The 18,706-nt window shown below is 35.1% G+C and overlaps 2 protein-coding genes across 15 annotated transcripts in view; one reads left to right on the forward strand and one right to left on the reverse strand.

Annotated features, from left to right (window-relative positions):
• The window catches only part of LOC144960493 (ral GTPase-activating protein subunit alpha-1-like), a 67,821-nt gene extending 63,003 nt beyond the window's left edge, over positions 1–4,818 (forward strand). For 9 of the 14 annotated variants that reach the window (XM_078893654.1, XM_078893680.1, XM_078893696.1 and 6 more), the window contains one exon: positions 690–4,818. In XM_078893654.1, the coding sequence (XP_078749780.1) occupies positions 690–1,087 (398 nt within the window). In that variant the 3' untranslated portion in view covers positions 1,088–4,818. The remainder of the gene's footprint in view (positions 1–689) is intronic. The other 5 variants (XM_078893751.1, XM_078893734.1, XM_078893758.1 and 2 more) reach the window with 2 other exon arrangements.
• A 9,034-nt stretch (positions 4,819–13,852) lies between these two features.
• Positions 13,853–18,706, reverse strand: part of LOC144960567 (bromodomain adjacent to zinc finger domain protein 1A-like) — a 28,627-nt gene continuing 23,773 nt past the window's right edge. Inside the window, exons 24-27 of the mRNA XM_078893781.1 lie at positions 17,970–18,114; positions 16,065–16,259; positions 15,320–15,480; positions 13,853–14,935 (exon numbers count right to left, since the gene is read on the reverse strand). Of these exons, the coding sequence (XP_078749907.1) occupies positions 14,672–14,935; positions 15,320–15,480; positions 16,065–16,259; positions 17,970–18,114 (765 nt within the window). The 3' untranslated portion in view covers positions 13,853–14,671. The remainder of the gene's footprint in view (positions 14,936–15,319; positions 15,481–16,064; positions 16,260–17,969; positions 18,115–18,706) is intronic.

Here is an 18,706-nt window from a genome sequence, read left to right on the forward strand (position 1 = left end):
TGTTTTTGTTAAGTTCATTTGTTGTTTGTTTTTGTTTTGTTTATATTTTTTGGTTGGGTGGGGGGTGGGGAGACAGTAGCCAGTGTGCTTTTTAAAAAAATGAAAATTTGTTGGGATGAACAGAGAGAGTGAGAGTGAAAGATAGTATATGTGTGTGTTATGAATTGAACGCTATGCAAAGGGTTAAATGAAAGTAAGATAACTAAGCGTTGCATGGCACTATTTTTTGTTTTATACTGACCATTTGCTAATTTCCCCCTTTAATTCTTGATGTGTCATTGCTCCTAACTTACTTTTATATGAAATGAGTCCCCATCTGATGACTGAAGAGTCCATGTTAGAATTTATGTCATAATATGAAGATTAATGGTATCATATTTCATTGACAAAAACACTACAATTTATATATAGGATTCATCAACTGGATCCTGAAAACTTTGAGAGAAAAAAACTAAAGATTCACTTAATAAATTCTTAAAATAATGAACTTGGTTCACATGTAAAGATGGATAGTATTTGATTTACAAAACTGGAATTCAAGATTTGCTTGTACAGTTTTTCAAAGACTTCAACTTTAAAGATTTAATTTAAAGTCCAACCTATTCAATCTAACGGTTATTTGTCATTGAAATTCAAATTCACTTTCACTTTTGAAACCAACTCAAACCTCTTCTTCTTTGTTTTCACAGCAAGCGACTCAGCTTTACTAGATGTCCAGAGTCCAAGTACACAGACTATGCTTCAAAGAACAGCCAGACGATTGTCAATGAAGTCTCGACGTGCTTCCTCCTCCAAAAGCTCTCAGCCTGCCAGCCCAAACTCGTCTTTCACGTCACCACCCGCTAGTCCTAAATCCAAACATGGCCGAAAAGGCAGTGGTGGAGGGGGTGCTAGCAGTAATAGTACAAGTACTAATAATAACAATAACAACAATAAAAGTTCAAACAGCCTTAGTTCTAGTCCTAGCAACGGGCTTAGCCAGGAGCCTGCTAAGCCCAAATCTAGTAAAGGGGCTGAGCAAAGCCCAAAGACAAAGCATGGCAAGTCCAGATCAGAAAGTCCAAAATCCAAAAATAGTAAGAAATGAATCATTTTAAATCTTGTTTCATTGATCATGACCTGGTGAACATAAGAAAGTGTATTGGTTTAAATCCATGAATTTATATTGTACATTTTGTCTACAAATACGCAAAATATGTGACTTTAATTAATTTAATGACGTAACAGTAGAGACTATGTAAAAATTGTGATTCTAATGTGAATATCAGTGATCCTTGGTTGTGTTATTCAGTTTGCTCATTTGAGATTCATATCGTATCTGGTCATCGGTGCTACATCTTCAAAGATTTTATTTATATCACACCAGCTAAGATCATTTGAAAGCGTGTCTACGTTTTATTTAAATTATGTATAGAATAAATCTTGATTGAGACTGTGACCATGAAGCAAAAGATGTTTTAATATATGTTAAAATAGGCCTTGTACCTTTATCCTGAAATGGTTGTTTGAATACATGTGATTAATATTATTTATATATGAATGTGATGTTGTTTATGTTAATATAACAAAGGAAATATATATTTTAAAAATAAAAGAGAAAAACAACAAAAACCCTTGAAATAGTCTGTGATGAAAATAGAGTGAGAGTTAGATGATGTTGTTATCGAGCAGACTTGTGTACTTTTGGTGATGGGATAAGCATGATACTTCACCAATGTATAGGATATTTATTACAGTATTTTATACGGACGCTTGTAAATCTAAATCTAAAAATGTACTCTCTGAACGTTTTCATAAAGCAAAAAAAAAAAAAAAGAAAGAAAAAAATTGATTATTCATTTGAATGTGTGTCAAGAGCCAAAGTGACAAAGTGAAAACGGTTGAATTTGAATTGTTTATAATATTTAATTTAAAATAGCAAAGAATTAATACTCATTTCATTTTGTTTTGTTTTTTAATCTGCATATTGCAAAATATTTTATCTGTAAAAAGATTATGACAATAATGCTGAAACATGTGCAATGACTTATGCTCAGGGTTAGCTAGGTTAACATTTGACAGATAATATAGTGCACGCCCCCTAGACAAACGAATCAACCTGACTGTAATCAGTGTAATCCTATGCCCCAAGTTTAATGTATGAATGAATATGGCTGTGTTGTCTCTGTGGACGCTTGCCTTGAATGTGTGTGTTACATCGAGTGTGTCAGTCTGTTTTTAATATCTAGTTAGTAATTTGTTTCCATACATTTCTGTCCCCTGCAAGTGTTCTTAGTTTTCGAATGTCATCATGTGTGTCAAGGTGTTGAGGCAATTGGATTTTTCCTTGTGTTGTTGAAATCAGTTCTTCGGTTGTTGTTTCTAAATATATTTGATATTTTTTGAGATCTTGGTTCAATGCTGTTGGAAGTGAAGTTGGTGTACACCCTCTGTATTTGGCTCCTTGCTTGAAATAGTCATCCATTGAGGTTTGTGCTCAAATATTTTCATCTCGTCGGAGCATGTGTCTGCACAGTTTCCATCTTTGTTTCTTTAATCGCGTACTGACTATTGTATGAAATGAAGACGAAAATATTGATAGTTATGAGTAATCTAAATTCAAAAATTGGAAATGATAACCTGGAATATGAGGGGATCTTTTGTCGGGAAGGTCTCTTTTGATATCTTCTATCCTTCTTTATGTTTTCTTTTTTCATTTACTCTCTTTGTTCTGAATTGATATTGCTGTTATTTTCCTTGTCCTTGCAGGGATCCTTAGCTGAGACGGATATAGTCTGTATAGCTCTTTTTTTTGAGAGATGATATTCATAGACTATTATAATTTTTAGTTTTGAATATATTGTACTTAGCATTTGAGTGTATCCTTCATAATGGGATTCTTTGCTTGTAGATGGATGTGTCTTTAAGCCAATACCAAAATAGACACATTGATTGTGGAATCCCCTGTATTTGAAATGAAACACGTATTTGATGCTTCTAACTTCGGATCTACAACTTTTCCCCTGTCGTCTTCCGTCTCAATGGCCTAAAAGTGTCACCAGTGCCGTAAAATCCCTAAAACAAAAAGAGGTATAAAGTTTGATTTTTCTCTGGCTTTGAAACTTAACGTTTTCTAATTATTTATTTTCACGGTTCGTTCAATGCCTAGTCCCTTTTCTTACTTTACTATACACAGTCATGTTGTTGAATTTCATATGCTTGGATGGTTAGTAATAATATCACATGTAATATTGTTGTTAGTCTATGACAGGTTAATTGAATGTTACATGTTGATTATTTCTCTTAAATTTATGCTTTGTCCATACATACACTAATAGTCTCCTGGTGATCGTGCATTTAGGTGGTGGGCACTGTAATAAATAGATTGAGGGACAGAATTATATCATATATCGACTAAAAGCAAGTCTTTTTCATTTATTTACTCAGTGTAATTTGTCTTATAGTTATAGATATATGATTATAATTAAATTCACTCTTTAAGTAATGCACAAATTCTTTGTCTTTTTCTCTTTCTGGTTAAAACACGTGTATGGCACTAGAGGTGTCCACAATTGGTATTATTATTTTATTGATTATTGTCATGAAATAAAGTTTTGGTAATGTCGTTCCAATATAACCAACCAATTTATATTTAGAAACTAAGCCAATATTAGTCAAATACAATCGAATGCTGGGTGTTCCTTTAAGTTTTTGAAATCGTACAAAACATGGAAAGGTTTGTGTGTGTTTGTGGAGGGAGGAGGGTTTAGAGTGAAAAGTGAAGATTGATAAAAAAAAAAAAAATTTTTTAAAACATAAAAAATTTGCATTTGGTGTCAAATGAGATGTTATGACAAAGGGTTTTAAAAAATTTATATTTCTTTCAATCATTTGCTGTTGGCCTTCATTTGTTCTTCCTATCTTTTATTTTGGTTTATTTATTACTTTATTATTTTTTAAACTCCGGGTCCAAAAATGTTTTATGCATTTATGTTATGCAAAGTGAGATGGCCCATTTTATGGTGTCCTTTGCCTTACCCTCCTTGTATATAAGACTAGTTCAGACTGAATACTGTTGTCAACGTATTGTATGTCCAAAGTGATATAGAAAACGTTTTATCACAAATTAACAAACGAATACAAACCGAATGGTACAGAAATGATCCCGTTCCTCTATGTGATAATATGAAATAATATAAAGGTTTTGTCCATCCAGTCATTTTGATTGTATTTACTGAATGATGTTTTCATCTGAATTTGATCAGTTTTTGTGATCCAAAGTGTCCCAAGCACTATTGTACTCACAAAAATAAGTTGAACCCTTACCATTTATTCATGGTCTGAGTATCCAAATAACTTTGGTTGCATATTGGTATCCATTTTACAGGATTTGTGTTGTTTTTTTTCTTGGGTGGGAGAGTGGTATTTTATTTATTTTTAAAATATTTCTTTTACTCTATTGTATTTATTTATTTATATGTTTCGTTTAACTTATTTGTTGTTACCGTTTTCAAAAGTATAGAATTTGTGAAAAGTTGAAAATTTAGTTTTATAATACCTCTCATTGTGCATTTAAGTAAATGTTAGTATTCATACTCATAGCAATAAGTAGCTCGATAAAGACCTGGGTTGTAGGAAGAAGAAACCCATCTTTCTATCAATATTATTGCCATAGATTCAATTGTTGATTGTTATGTGATTTATGGCATTAGTATTAAATTATTACCTCAGAGCAATCAAGTTTCATGGTACAGTGTAATTTGTATCAAGGATTTTACCTCTTGTCGGTGTCATTGCCAAGTATACACAGTGATGAATTAAAAATATTTAAAAAATTGATATCTTCTTTTTTTTATTTAAAAAAAATGTATTTATATTGGTGTTGGGGCAATAAAGGAATTTGTTTGGAGGGGACGTTAAATCATGCTCTTTCATGTGGAATCTTCCGATGCCATTGCCAAGCCACTAATGAAGGAATATAATATGTAATAACCAGTAAACAAAATGCTGATGTCAACGGGACTCATCCATGTTGTTCAAATAAATAAATTATTAATCCTACGCTAGGTAGAAAAAAAAATTGCCTGAAGAGAGGCTCAAGCCCACTTCCTTCTGGGTCACAGTGCAATGCCAAACTGCTTGACCACCATACTTTTTGTGGTGAGTCTTCTGACCTCCCATGGTGGGCAGGAAGTTATTTGCTGTCTTCTCTCTTTTTTCCCCCCGAGCTGTTTTCTATCTTTGTCTTGGAATGAGATTACTTGGTTTTGTAATGACCCTTGCGAAAACCTGGCTGGGAGGGAAACAGTCAAATGTATAATGTTAGATTTGGGAGGTGGTCTTTTTTTTCCTTGAAAATTTGTTAAGAACATATCTTGTAAACATTTGAAAGTATTCCTCCTGGGTGGGGATCCTGACCTCCCATAGCGGGCAGGGAGGTACATACTGTGTCTTCTTTCCCCTTATAATATAAGAAAATGGGATAGTCCAAAAATCCTAGAATTACAATTAAAGCACCCAAGAAAAAGTAAGACAAATGAGATGTTTTAAATAGGGAACAAATGTAGATTCCAAAGCATACCATCAATGTACGTAGTTTGAGACCACCTTGAAGTTTCATCCAGAGACCAGCACAGGATCCCAGTAAGAGGAATACTTTTGTTGTTTTTTTTTTTTTTGGTTTTTTAAGGGTTTTACGGCGCTTGCAACACATTTAGGTTATATCAGCGCCAGTAAAAGGGAAGAAAATGGGATAGTAAAAAGTTCTTGAATTACAAGTAAAGCACCCAAGAGAAAGTAAGACAAAGGGGAACTGGGAACAAATAGAGATCAGATGTAGATTCCAAGAGCATAACTACCAATGTACTTTGTTTGAGATCACCTATAAGTCTCATCAGGACACAAGCACAAAATCCAACAAAGAGGAATACACTCAAATGCTTACATTATACATTAAAAATAACAAATATAATAATACATTACAGAGAGATGATTTACAAGGAAAAAAATATCATCTCCCAAAACAATAACTATGCATTTGACTGTTTCCCTCTCAGCCAGGACTCCGACGAGGGCCAGGAAAAAACCAAAGTAATCTCATTCCAAGACAAAGACAGAAAGCTTGTTGGATAAGATATAAGTTATATCTTATCCAACAAGCTTTCTGTCTTTGTCTTGGAATGAGATTACTTTGGTTTTTTCCTGGCCCTCGTCGGAGTCCTGGCTGAGAGGGAAACAGTCAAATGCATAGTTATTGTTTTGGGAGATGATATTTTTTTCCTTGTAAATCATCTCTCTGTAATGTATTATTATATTTGTTATTTTTAATGTATAATGTAAGCATTTGAGTGTATTCCTCTTTGTTGGATTTTGTGCTTGTGTCCTGATGAGACTTATAGGTGATCTCAAACAAAGTACATTGGTAGTTATGCTCTTGGAATCTACATCTGATCTCTATTTGTTCCCAGTTCCCCTTTGTCTTACTTTCTCTTGGGTGCTTTACTTGTAATTCAAGAACTTTTTACTATCCCATTTTCTTCCCTTTTACTGGCGCTGATATAACCTAAATGTGTTGCAAGCGCCGTAAAACCCTTAAAAACCAAAAAAAAAAACAACAAAAGTATTCCTCTTACTGGGATCCTGTGCTGGTCTCTGGATGAAACTTCAAGGTGGTCTCAAACTACGTACATTGATGGTATGCTTTGGAATCTACATTTGTTCCCTATTTAAAACATCTCATTTGTCTTACTTTTTCTTGGGTGCTTTAATTGTAATTCTAGGATTTTTGGACTATCCCATTTTCTTCCTTCTGGGTGGAGTTCCTGACCTCGCATAGTAGGCATGGAGACACTTCCTGCGTCTTCAATCCCCTATACAATGTATTTGTTTTCTGTCTTTGTCTTGGGTTGAGATGAGCCTACTCGATTTTGTCTTGGGCCTGACCGGATACACTGTCTGGGAGGGAAACAGTCAAATGTATAGTTATAGTTTTGGGAGGTTATATTTTTTGTCTTGTAAATCATCTCACTATTATGCACTGTATTATGTTTGATTTGTAAACATCCGAGTGTATCCCTCTTAGTGGGGACCTGTGCTTGTGTCTGTGTTTTTGGGTGATTTCAAACTAAGTACTTTGTTGATAGTGTGCTCTTGGAATCCACATGTTTCCTATTTGAACAAATTCCCCTTTGTTTCACCTTTTCTTGGGTTCTTTAATTTTAATTCTGGAACTTTTTATTATCCCATTTTCTTCCTTTTTACTGGTGCTGATATGACCGTAATGTGTTTCAAGCGCTGTAATACCCTTAAAAGCAAAAAGAAAAACAAAACATTTTCTTACTTTTTACTGGTGCTGATATCTTCGCGTTCTCTCAGATGATAAGTCTACTCTCCACCAGATGTGCTGCTGTCCTCTGGAGATCCTCCAGGCTCCTGTGATGCTCACTCTTTAGGTTGGTTGGGGCAGTTGGTGGCCAGTATTTTCTCCAGAGGGTTTGGCCATTCTGTTGGATGTGTTCACCTGTCATACTTCCTGTTCCACAGGGCCACTGACTTGTTCCCACCTTAATTCGGTATGGAGATGGTGGTTTAATCTATTATGACCAGTTCGCATCCTAAAGATTATGACCTGCTCTTGTCTGGATGCTACTCATTCCAAGTCAAGAATAGAGAGCTTATGTTCCTTGTTTCTTTATATGATGAAGCATCATCCTGTAGCAATCTGGTTCCTTCCTAAGCAAGTGCATCTGCAACTGCATTACCTCTAGTGCTGCAGTGAGATGGTATCCATTGAAGGACGACATGATGGGACCTACATAGTAGATCTAGGGATGCGACAAGATCTTCAATTTATCTTCGACTTTGTTTTGTTTTTAATGTTTTTAAGGGTTTTACGGCGCTTGCAACACGTTTAGGTTATATCAGCGCCAGTAAAAAGGAAGAAAATGGGATATTAAAAAGTTCTAGAATTACAATTAAAGCACCCAAGAAAAAGTAAGACATAGGGGAACTGGGAACAAATAGGGATCAGATGTAGGTTCCAAGAGCACACCACCAATGTACTTAGTTTGAGATCACCTATAGGTATGTCTCATCCGGACACAAGCACAAAATCCAACAAAGAGGAATCAAAGAGGAATACACTCAAATGCTTACATTATACATTCAAAATAACAAATATAATAATAGATAACAGAGAGATGATTTACAATGAAAAAAATATCTCCCAAAATAATAACTATGCATATGACTGTTTCCCTCCCAGGCCAGGACAAAACCAAGTAATCTCATTCCAAGACAAAGACAGAAAATATGTTGGAAAACAGATATAAGGGGATAGAAGACACAGTATGTACCCCCCAGCCCTATGGGAGATCTTTGACTTTGAGCTCAGAGGTATGTAGCTTCTGAAGAACTGACAGAGCATCAGTCAGGATTACTATCTTCTGTGTTGTATTTGGATTATTTGCAAGAAATTGTAGCTTCTCTTAATGCCCCTACTTCAGCTCTGTAGCTGGTAGAGTGTAGTCCTGTTGCTGTAGGGAAGTTGTCCTCTGTGCTGTTTGAATAGTTTTATGTACTCGTATATCCCTGCTCCTCCACTCTTATAGCATTTTCAGCAGAGCCGTCTGTGTACACTCTAGTCCAGACATTTAGAAATTTTGTGTCCAGGTATTGCAGTGTGCAATGTCTTCTCCCATCGTGGGACTGAGTTTCTTTCCTCTCGATTTGTGGGATAGGGGGACATATTTGTGGCGGATTATGTCTTTTCCAGATTGGGATTCTGGTGAAATTGATATTTCTTTCGCTTTTAGCCTGTCAATTCTGTGTTCTTTCACCACTGATTTTTATTGACCGGCGAAGCTCTTCCTCTTTAGTTTGTTTCTAAGGGTTTTACGACGCTTGCAACACATTAAGGTCATATCCGCGCCAGTAAAAAGGAAGGAATTGGGATAGTATAAAAGTTCTAGAATTACAATTAAAGCACCCTAGAAAAAAATAAGACTAAGGGGAATAGTACAATAGGGAACAGATGTAGATTTCAAGAGCATACTATCATTGTGCATAGTTTGAGATCACCTATAAGTCTCATCCAGACACGAGCACAGGATCCCACTAAGAGGGACACACTCAAATGTTTACAAATCATATATAATATGTAAACAAAACAATACAGTGCATAAAAGTAAGAGAGATGATTTACAAGACATAAAAATATCATCTCCCAAAACACTAACTATACATTTGACTGTTTCCCTCCCAGCAAGGGCCTGGACAAAACCAAGTAATCTCATTCCAAGACAAAGTAAGCATGTTGGAAAACAGCTATAGAGGGATAGAAGACACAGTAAGTGCCTCCCTGCCCACTATGGGAGGTCCAGAAACCACTCCCAGGATGCTTGAGGGAAAGACAAAAAGAAATGTTTTTAAGTGTTTTACGGCGCTTGCAACACATTTAGGTCATATCAGCACCAGTAACAAGGAAGGAAATGGGACAGTAAAAACTTCTAGAAATACAATTAAAGCATCCAAGAGAAAGAAAGACAAAGGGGAATTGGGAACAAAAAGGGATCAGATGTAGAATCCAAGAGCATACCACTTAGTTTGGGATCACGTTAAGTCTCATCCGGATACAAGCACAAAATCCAACAAAGAGGAATACACTCAAATGCTTACATTATACGTTCAAAATAACATATAATAATACATAACATCTTCCAAAACAATAACTATGCATTTGACTGTTTCCCTCCCAGCCAGGACCAGGACAAAACCAAGTCATCTCATTCCAAGACAAAGACAGAAAGCATGTTGGAAAACAGACAGAGACGCCAACTTTAAATTTGGCTCACAGGAGCTTCAGACACCACTCGTAGGAATTTCAATGCCGAAAGAGGAATTTCAGCACACAAGAAAAAGGAATTGGAATGGTATTTGGCATTGTGTTTACAAATTGTATGGTTCTAAATAGACAACTGATTAGAATTATACTATGATACATAAACACATTGCCAAATACAATCCCAACGTTTCCTTATTTTAAATGAAGTAAAGTGCCAAAACCTAATGGTAGAGATTGTAGTACTGGCGGTAGTGAGGATGATGTGGTGTTAGTGGTTGTAGTAATAGTGGTAGTGATGATGAAGATGTGCATGTGATAGTGGTTGTAATAGTAGTGGTAGTGATGATGATATGGTGGTGGTGGTGGTGGTTGAAGTAGTAGTGGTAGTGATGATGATGTGGTGGTGGTGGTTGCAGTGATAATATGGTGGTGGTGGTTGAAGTAGTAGTTGTAGTGATGATGATGGTGGTGGTATAGTGGTTGTAGTAGTTGTGGTCGTGATGTTAATGATGTGGCAATGGTTGATGATGTGGTGGTGGTGGTTGTAAAGGTGATGGTAGTTGTGGTAGTGATAGTAATGATGATGTGGTGGTGGTGGTTGCAGTAGTAGTTGTGGTACTGATGATGATGTGGTGGTGGTTGTAGTAGTAGTAGTGATGATGATGTGGTGGTGGTTGCAATAATAGTGGTCGTGATGATGGATTTAATACTAGTGGCAATTATGATGATATCCTTGGAACAAATTGACCTCACCGGAGTTTGACGGAAGTTGCCTGTAGCCCGGAATTTTTTGCTCCAGACCGGAGTTTTGGCATCACTGAACAGATATAGGGGGAAAAAGACACAGTAAGTGCCTCCCTGCCCGCTATGGGATGGCAGGAACCCCACCCAGTTCATGAAGTGAGATCGGATGGTTTCTAACACTAAGGATAGTATTTGATTTACATGGAATTTTTAAAAGCATATATTATAGAAAAGCGCAAATGCTCGCATCCGGCTGTCTCCATCGCATAAAACGAATCCAATGGGACTGGGCAAAAATTTTAAAAACAAAACAACTTGTGTCATTCTAGGCCACAAGCTGAAAGGAACAGATAAAGGACCCAACCGCCAGCATAAACCAACACGATTCAACAAATCAAAAATATCAAAACAATATACTATTTAACTTATCAAAAATGTACAACAGTTTATTTGTAACAAATCAATATACAAGTAAAATATTTTTATCCCTAAACCCAGGTAAAATCAAATCACATTCTCTCACAAACAAAAACTTCAACATCTGAAGTCATTCAAACCAATTTCCTTACTTTCAGTTTCAGGGTACCACATAGAGAATTCATGCAAAAACAAAAATTGATCCAACATTACAGTTTTATCTAACTATAGAAAAAATGTAGACGAGTGATAGAATAACAGTACATGAGGATGATGACGATGATAACAGTAATTAATAATTAAAATAATAATAATGACCCTGTTTTTATATACATATGAGTTGAATGAAAATTAAAGAGAAAGTGAAAAGTAAATAAATCAGTTTTGTATACTGGAGACGGACAATAATCTTTTAATTAATAATAGATAGATCTGAAAAAAAAATTCTTGAAAATTAACTGCTCCCAAAAAAATATCCCATCGTTTGGTATGGATTGTAAAGCTAAAAAAAGCTACCTCTACAAAACCAAGGAGTAAATAAACTCAAATTATCACATTACAAAAGGCTAATTGAAGAAAAACAGAATAATAGATTGGAATGACAACTTTATACACTCAGTATTATGTAATAGGCTGGTTTCACATATAATTACATTTTCATTTATTCGGTTATGTAAGAGTGCTGTTTATGAGTTGTTTTTTTCCTTTAATTTTTACACATTTAAATGTATTGTAGAGCAGATAAGTAAAGAACAACCCAGTCAAGAAAAAGTAGTCCTTTATGTCAGGGAAAAAAATATGGGGCACAACGCACACAGTAGCTTATCTCTGTTTATAAAAATTTGAGGGCCTTTTCAAAGCTGGCCTGGGTTCAAGATATACCTAGTGTTCTTTGTTGACCTTATAAAAGTGTAAATCACCACAAAAATATCCCACTTCAACCATCAGCATTACTGAGGCAGCTGCTTTCATAAAGAATCATGTGTAATTCAGTTGTTTACTGTTTAATGAATAAGCTCATATCTGAAAATGGTGAAAGTACAACTATAGATCTATATCTGGCTGGACTTCTCAAGCATTTAAGAAAAGGTAAGGCCTGGGAGACGGCCAATAGCTCAGCTGGACAGCTTCCCGTGTAAAGGGACAGGGATCAATCATGTGTAAAGTCAAGATTGTTATTCTGAACACCCTTTCCACCCAAAGGAGATTGCTAACTTGGTCTGTTTTGTTTGTTCTTAGAGGTATAACGGACATTGGTCATTTAAGTGCCTGAAAAAGTAAGATAATAGATTTACATAAAAGGGAAAACAGGGATAGATGATAGAAAAAAATGAGTCTCGTCAACTATTCTGTGACAAAAATCATTGCTTCACCTGGATCTTACTGAAAATGAAAACAATGAATATATAATATAAATTGGCAGATAAACTTAAAGATATCTAACGGAAAGATGATTTACAGGGGAGAAAACAAAAAATCACCTCTCATAAAAATAATTTTAAGATCAGTGGCCCTAATAAGATGCTGTGATCCCAATTCTAGATTTTCTATCACCTTTTCTGTACAAGAGTACTCAGTCCTTTGAGAAAATCACATTGAAAGTTTTGTCTCACAGTACACTACACAGGGGATGGTCACTGTTGTCTTGATTCAAATTCGACAAAATAGAAACAAAACTAAAATAAAATCCAGGCAAATTATAATTATATATCAGTACATGCATTTACAGTGTGTAATGTTGCTTCAGTGTATGAACTCTGCTAGATCTGGTATAAAGCACTTTACAACAATGGACTAGAAACCTATCCAAAGGGTATCAAACAATTTCTAATGTTCATTTTACACTTAAGATACCGGCTCCATGGGCCTTATTGCTTTGAAAGACTACTACTACGTGTGTCTGGTGTAAGACTACATAAAAATCTCACCCAGACATAGACAAAAGATCCCTGCAACGGGCTACAGTAGAATTTTAATAACACACATAGATTTTGATAGAGCTATTGGCACCATCAGGAAAATATAACTGTCTGGAATAGTCAAATTAACACATCAGGGATAATCAACAATTAACAGAAAAATAATGTCCTACATTCACAGACTTCTGAACAGTGTCTTTCTATATATAAAAAAGCAACCTGACAGGAGGTGAATGAAAGGGGGGAGGGGGGGGGGGGGTTCACCTAACACTGTCTGCCCAGTAAGAACTCATATAAAAAAAAAAACCCAAAAAACTGAGCAAAACTGGAAAAGATTACATTTCGGGAAGTCCAAAGGCCTGTAAATCATGTGACAAGTAAAATATTAAATATTGTTCATGATATGAAACAAGGAAAGGTGCAAGTAGTGTTGGATTTAAGCAAGTGTAACAAATCATATAATGACCCTGAACCTTTAAAGGACTGAATTACTATCTTTCTTCTACAAAACCCATTGATAGAAGAGACTGGTTCAACAAAAGCAGAAAGAAAAGAATACCCCCCCCCTAATTCAACCTGTCTTTTGTTTTAACCAAATATTATATTCTTAATAGCATAACAAAATCTAAAAGTATATAAGTGAGTAAATAACACCTAAAAACAAACACACAAAGGACAAAGGACCCACCTAAACCTGCCAAAGACTTCAAATATAAAATCTGTAATTCAACTGTATAAAAGATTTAATTTTTAACATTTAAAAAAAAAAACCCTGAATCCAGTGAGAGAAATCTACGTCAACCAACACTAGGAGATTTCAAGCTGATTTTACATAAAACAACTTTAATATTCTTCTTCCAAAAAAAAAAAAAAAAGAAGTGAAATGATCAATTTCGAAATATACATCCACAAATAAGTATGAGAGCATAGCCAATGTTGTTTTGTATCTTGCTTTTTTTTTTCTACACCTTTTAAAAGGTAATTTCCGCGCCTATAAAAAGGAGGAGAAAAGAATTAGTAAAAGCTAATAAGAAAAAAAAAGAGAGACAAAGGGGATGATTTCAACAAACATCAGAGGTAGAACCAAGGGCAATGCATCCTTATAGCCTGCCTGAAGCCAATTAAAAGTCTCACACTGATACTGCCTAATGATTCTCTCTCTCTCTCTCTCAAAAAAAAAGAGAATTTCATTGTCTTTTTGTTCAAAATCTGAATCTGGAGGTGGTAAAAAATATCCCCCAAAAAAATCAAAATTAGGGACCGGACCTAAAAAAAAAAGTCTGGTCTTGAAATACTCATTAAAAACTAATTATTTTGGCAGGTCTGAGAGATGTTGGTCCTTTAGTCCCATGGAATCCTAGCTTACAAAGAGTTGGGTTTTTTTTTTTTCCTCTTTCTCTCTCTCTCTTTTTTTTTTCTTCATATGATGAAAGTGATAATTGTGTTAATGAAAAAAAAAAATGGACGTGGAAGAATAAAATAATGACATAAATAATCCATTCAAAATGAAACAACATTTAGACTGTCATTTCAGCTATTGTTTGCACCTGATAAAAGGACAAACTTTGTCATTGGCCACAAATAAATAAGTAACCCAGAGAAATTTACAGGTGTCTTTGTGAGTGTATAACAACAATGGAATTATATTTATATAAATCTCACATTAGGCAACATGTTGAAAACATAAAATAAGTATTAGTAGGAGACTGAGTTGGGGCAGGGGTTGGAGTTGGGGAGTGGAGGGAAAATATGTATTTACAACAAACTATAATTATAAGGAAAGGCGTGAATGATTTGCCTTTCCAGTGGTAATATCAAGGTTTTTCTCTTTCACCCTTTTTTCAAAATATTTCGACAAATTTTGACATGCTTTATACTCCGGGCTGCCTCTACTGTTGTACTCGACACAATTGGTGAAAATCTTCCTAACGTCTGCCAACATTTCTGATGGGTTTGAGTAGGAAAATGCATGGATTTTGTTTCGAATTGTACCAAAATCCATGGGAGTTTTGATCACATCATAGTAATCAGGTACCTGAAGAAAAAAACAAACAAAAAATTCCCTTCACTTTTATGAAATGTCCATTATGTATAGTTGGAAAAGATAAAAATCTAAAATTATAAGCTCACGATAAGCAAACATATACACTAATTTTTTTTACCCAAAGCATGAGTCAAAATTCAAGTGTCCCTTCAATTTCTCCCTCCAAAGAAACCAACTACTTCCTTCTCCATCTTATGTATATTGTGTAAAAACAAACTTCAATGTAATTTAATTCATTCAAAAGTTGGAGAATAAATAAATACTTCAAACACACAACACAACAAATGGTAATAATTAGATTTGAACATCTGCAAAATAAAGATTTACTAATTTATTACAGCTACACGTCTAACCCGCTTTACACCAAACACTTACCAACTTCTTATCAACAGGTTTGAGGAATGGCCAAGCTCCCTCCTGCTTCATGAGCTCATTGACAATTTCCTCAGCTGCCTTCAGTTGTTGCTGATGACTACTAGACCTTTTTGAACTGGGGACTATTGGTTTCATCAACCTGATAATTGGACTCCCTGAACCTGAGGTAACAACAGGTTGTGTTATTTCAATATGAGGTAAATTTTAAAGAAAAATCAACTCTGTCATGGAAAGGAAAATACCCCCAACAAAATAAGCAAACATACTATCCTCTCTAGTAATCATGGTAAATTGCAGCTCCACAGTGGCTTATGGCTTCAAAAACTACGATTGTTTGGATAAGAAGACAATCAATCCTTTTATGTTGTTTCCCCTTTGAAGTCACTCTTGTTAAAAGAACAACAAAATCATACCCAAGCTTTATGCAACTATGCGGCCGAGTGCTTATGACTTGTAGTTCAAAAGCTCAAGGTCCCCATGAGCTGTGCATAATTGCATAATTGAGTCCGTGGAAAAGGCTCCAACTCATTTATCAATTTACTCATGTGTAAAATGTAAACCAGAATTATCTGTCAGAGAAAAAAACAACAACAAAACAAAACAAAACAAGCAAATAGTGTTGTACAGGTATCATGTCTTGTCCCAATAATGTTGGCTCAGAACACATTGTAAAATGTTAGAGCACATTGAATGGATATAATATAAAATCCAAACTTTATTTTATTTAGAAAGCTTTCCCCCTTACCATTAGCAGGGCTTTCTGGAATCTTTGAAGTAGATTTGCTTTTCTTCATCTTTGGCTGAGCATCATCGATAGCAAGGGATGACAACTGATGCTTTTTGGGCTTACCCATAACAGGACTATCCCGAGGACTGCCTTGTCGAGAATTGGGTCGACTGTTTGGCTTAGAATTTGAAGGAGTCCCTTTCTTGTCCTTCACTGTAATAGAGACAATCCAGCGGTCAATAAAAGGTATAGCTTAAAGGAAATATGTGTGTGTGTTTATGCAAAAAGAATTGGAAGAATAATACTCATTGGTACACAGTTGAAACAAACTTATAAGCAAGCTGCCTTTCAGCAAAGCAATTATGAAAATGTTCAAGCATGACTTGATTACATCGCAGGTCTAGTCAAACACTTTGTTATGTACACAGCTGCCAAATGAAAAGGCAGATGACAACTTATTATTCATTCACAGACTTCCACAGACACCAACATAAAAATCTATGTATTTTCACTTTTTTGGTCAATTAAAAAAAATAATTGGCTGTTTTCTCAGTTCAGTTTGATGTGCCTTCTGGATCATATTGTCGCACACCATCACGTTTAGTCACGGTGTTGTCCATCTACTATATAAAATCTCAATGTCGACATGGCCTTCCTTGTCCCCTTCTTTCCTTTAGAAATAATCTTGCCAGCAAATTCACGGATGCTAGCACCAAAGCGCCTACACACAACAACAAAAAACTGTCCATCTTGTGGTTCTTTACTTTGTCATGATGAGGCAGATAGTGTGTCTTAATGATCCCAAGAACTATGCCAGTGAGAGCTTTGGATCTCAGTGGGGTCACCTATGCTGGACAGGTCAAAGGAGAAAGGCCAGACTAAATGAGGACCAACTCCCTAGGAGTATAAATAAGTTGGAATAGGGCTTACAACTCTACCCATAAAAATAATCATGTTATGAAAGCAAAAAGTCAGTCCATGCTAATGTAGAAATCTGAAAAGGTGTAAATCAAGTCTCTTCCTCTATATTTAGAACTTTTGTGTTAGTAGCGGGCCTGTATCTATTAATCCCTATTCAGACTTTCCAACTTTCCAGATACAATTGTTATTGTTATTAAGGGTTTTACGGCACTTGCAACACATTAAGGTCAAATCAGCGCCAGTAACAAGGAAGAAAATGGGATAGTAAAAAGTTCTAGAATTACAATTAAAGCATCCAAGAAAAGGTAAGACAAAGGGGAATTGGTTCAAATAAGAAATAGGTGTAGATTCCAAGAGCACACTATCAAAGTACTTAGTTTGAGATCACTAAAAATCCCAGACACAAGCACAGCTCCCCACTAAGAGGAATACACTCAAATGTTTTACAAATCATATATAATATAAAGAAAACATATATAGAGCATAACAGAGAGATGATTTACAAGGAAAAATATATTATCTCCAAAACTATACATTCGACTGTTTCCCTCTCAGCCAGGGCATCCGGCCAGGACCAGGACAAAACCAAGTGATCTCATTCCAAGACAAAGACAGAAAGCATGTTGGAAAACAGATGTAGGGGAATAGAAGACACAGTAAGTACCTCCCTGCCCACCATGGGAGGTAGGGAACCCCACCCAGTTTCCAGATACAAAATTCATGAAATTTACAGGGCAAACTAGGGATTTAAATGAAGATGTGATAACTGTATTGTGATAGCAGTGATGATGGAGGTTATAGTGGTTGTACTGATGATGATGATGATGTTGATGATGATCATAATGATGAATGGTTTTTCTGGAATAATAAAATATAATCAAAATCAGAAAAGCAGCTGAAAATCAGAGAAATTGTAAATGAGGACAAATATCAGAAATTTCAGATAAAGTCAGGAGAGTTGGCAGGTCTGCCTAAACAAGAACATCAGAATTTGACAGGTACCTTTTGCTGGTGCTGGAGCCACAGCTGCTGCAAATTTCCCCTTTTGTTTCCCACTTTTGCCAGTTGTGGGAGCTGCTCCGATTTTGATCTTACCTCGACTATCAATACCCATGCATACTTGGCACATCCATTTTCCTTTAGGAATCTAATTAAAAACAAACAAAAAAATTAATAATTCATAAATCAGAATGAAATGTACTACTATCCATAGACTGAACTTTTACTTCTTAATCACATAAAATTTAATAATATTTTTTTTCCCCCAGAGTTTAACAGCATGAAAAATTGAACGAAATAAATTGGTGGAAATTTTCTAAAAATGGACTGGTTAGAATTTTCAACATTTTTTATTACACGTTTAATTATGTTGGGATTAAAGCGTATTATAAGGGAATGAACAGAAAATAGTGACATGGTAAGACTGAATAAATTTTATTAATTCTTTTTGGATATTATAACCCAATCTCACAATTGTTTATAACATACAAAATATAAAATAAAGGCATAAATAGCAAGCAATCAAAGATTATACATTTGGAGGTAAACATATGTTAAAAAGTAATAGATGGTAAATTTTCTACTATCATTTCTATTAAATATTAACTATTTATTGTTAAAGAAACAGAACACTAAAGTTATAAAGAAGGTAAACTAATCCAAATCATTTTGTTGCTGATTAAATCAACAATTATTGTACGTAAATAAACCACTAAAATTATTAAGAAAGTCAAATCATT

Source organism: Berghia stephanieae, chromosome 1 (genome assembly GCF_034508935.2).
Source record: "Berghia stephanieae isolate SIO BIC M18660-M18661 chromosome 1, UCSD_Bste_1.3, whole genome shotgun sequence".
Lineage (NCBI taxonomy): Eukaryota > Metazoa > Mollusca > Gastropoda > Nudibranchia > Aeolidiidae > Berghia > Berghia stephanieae.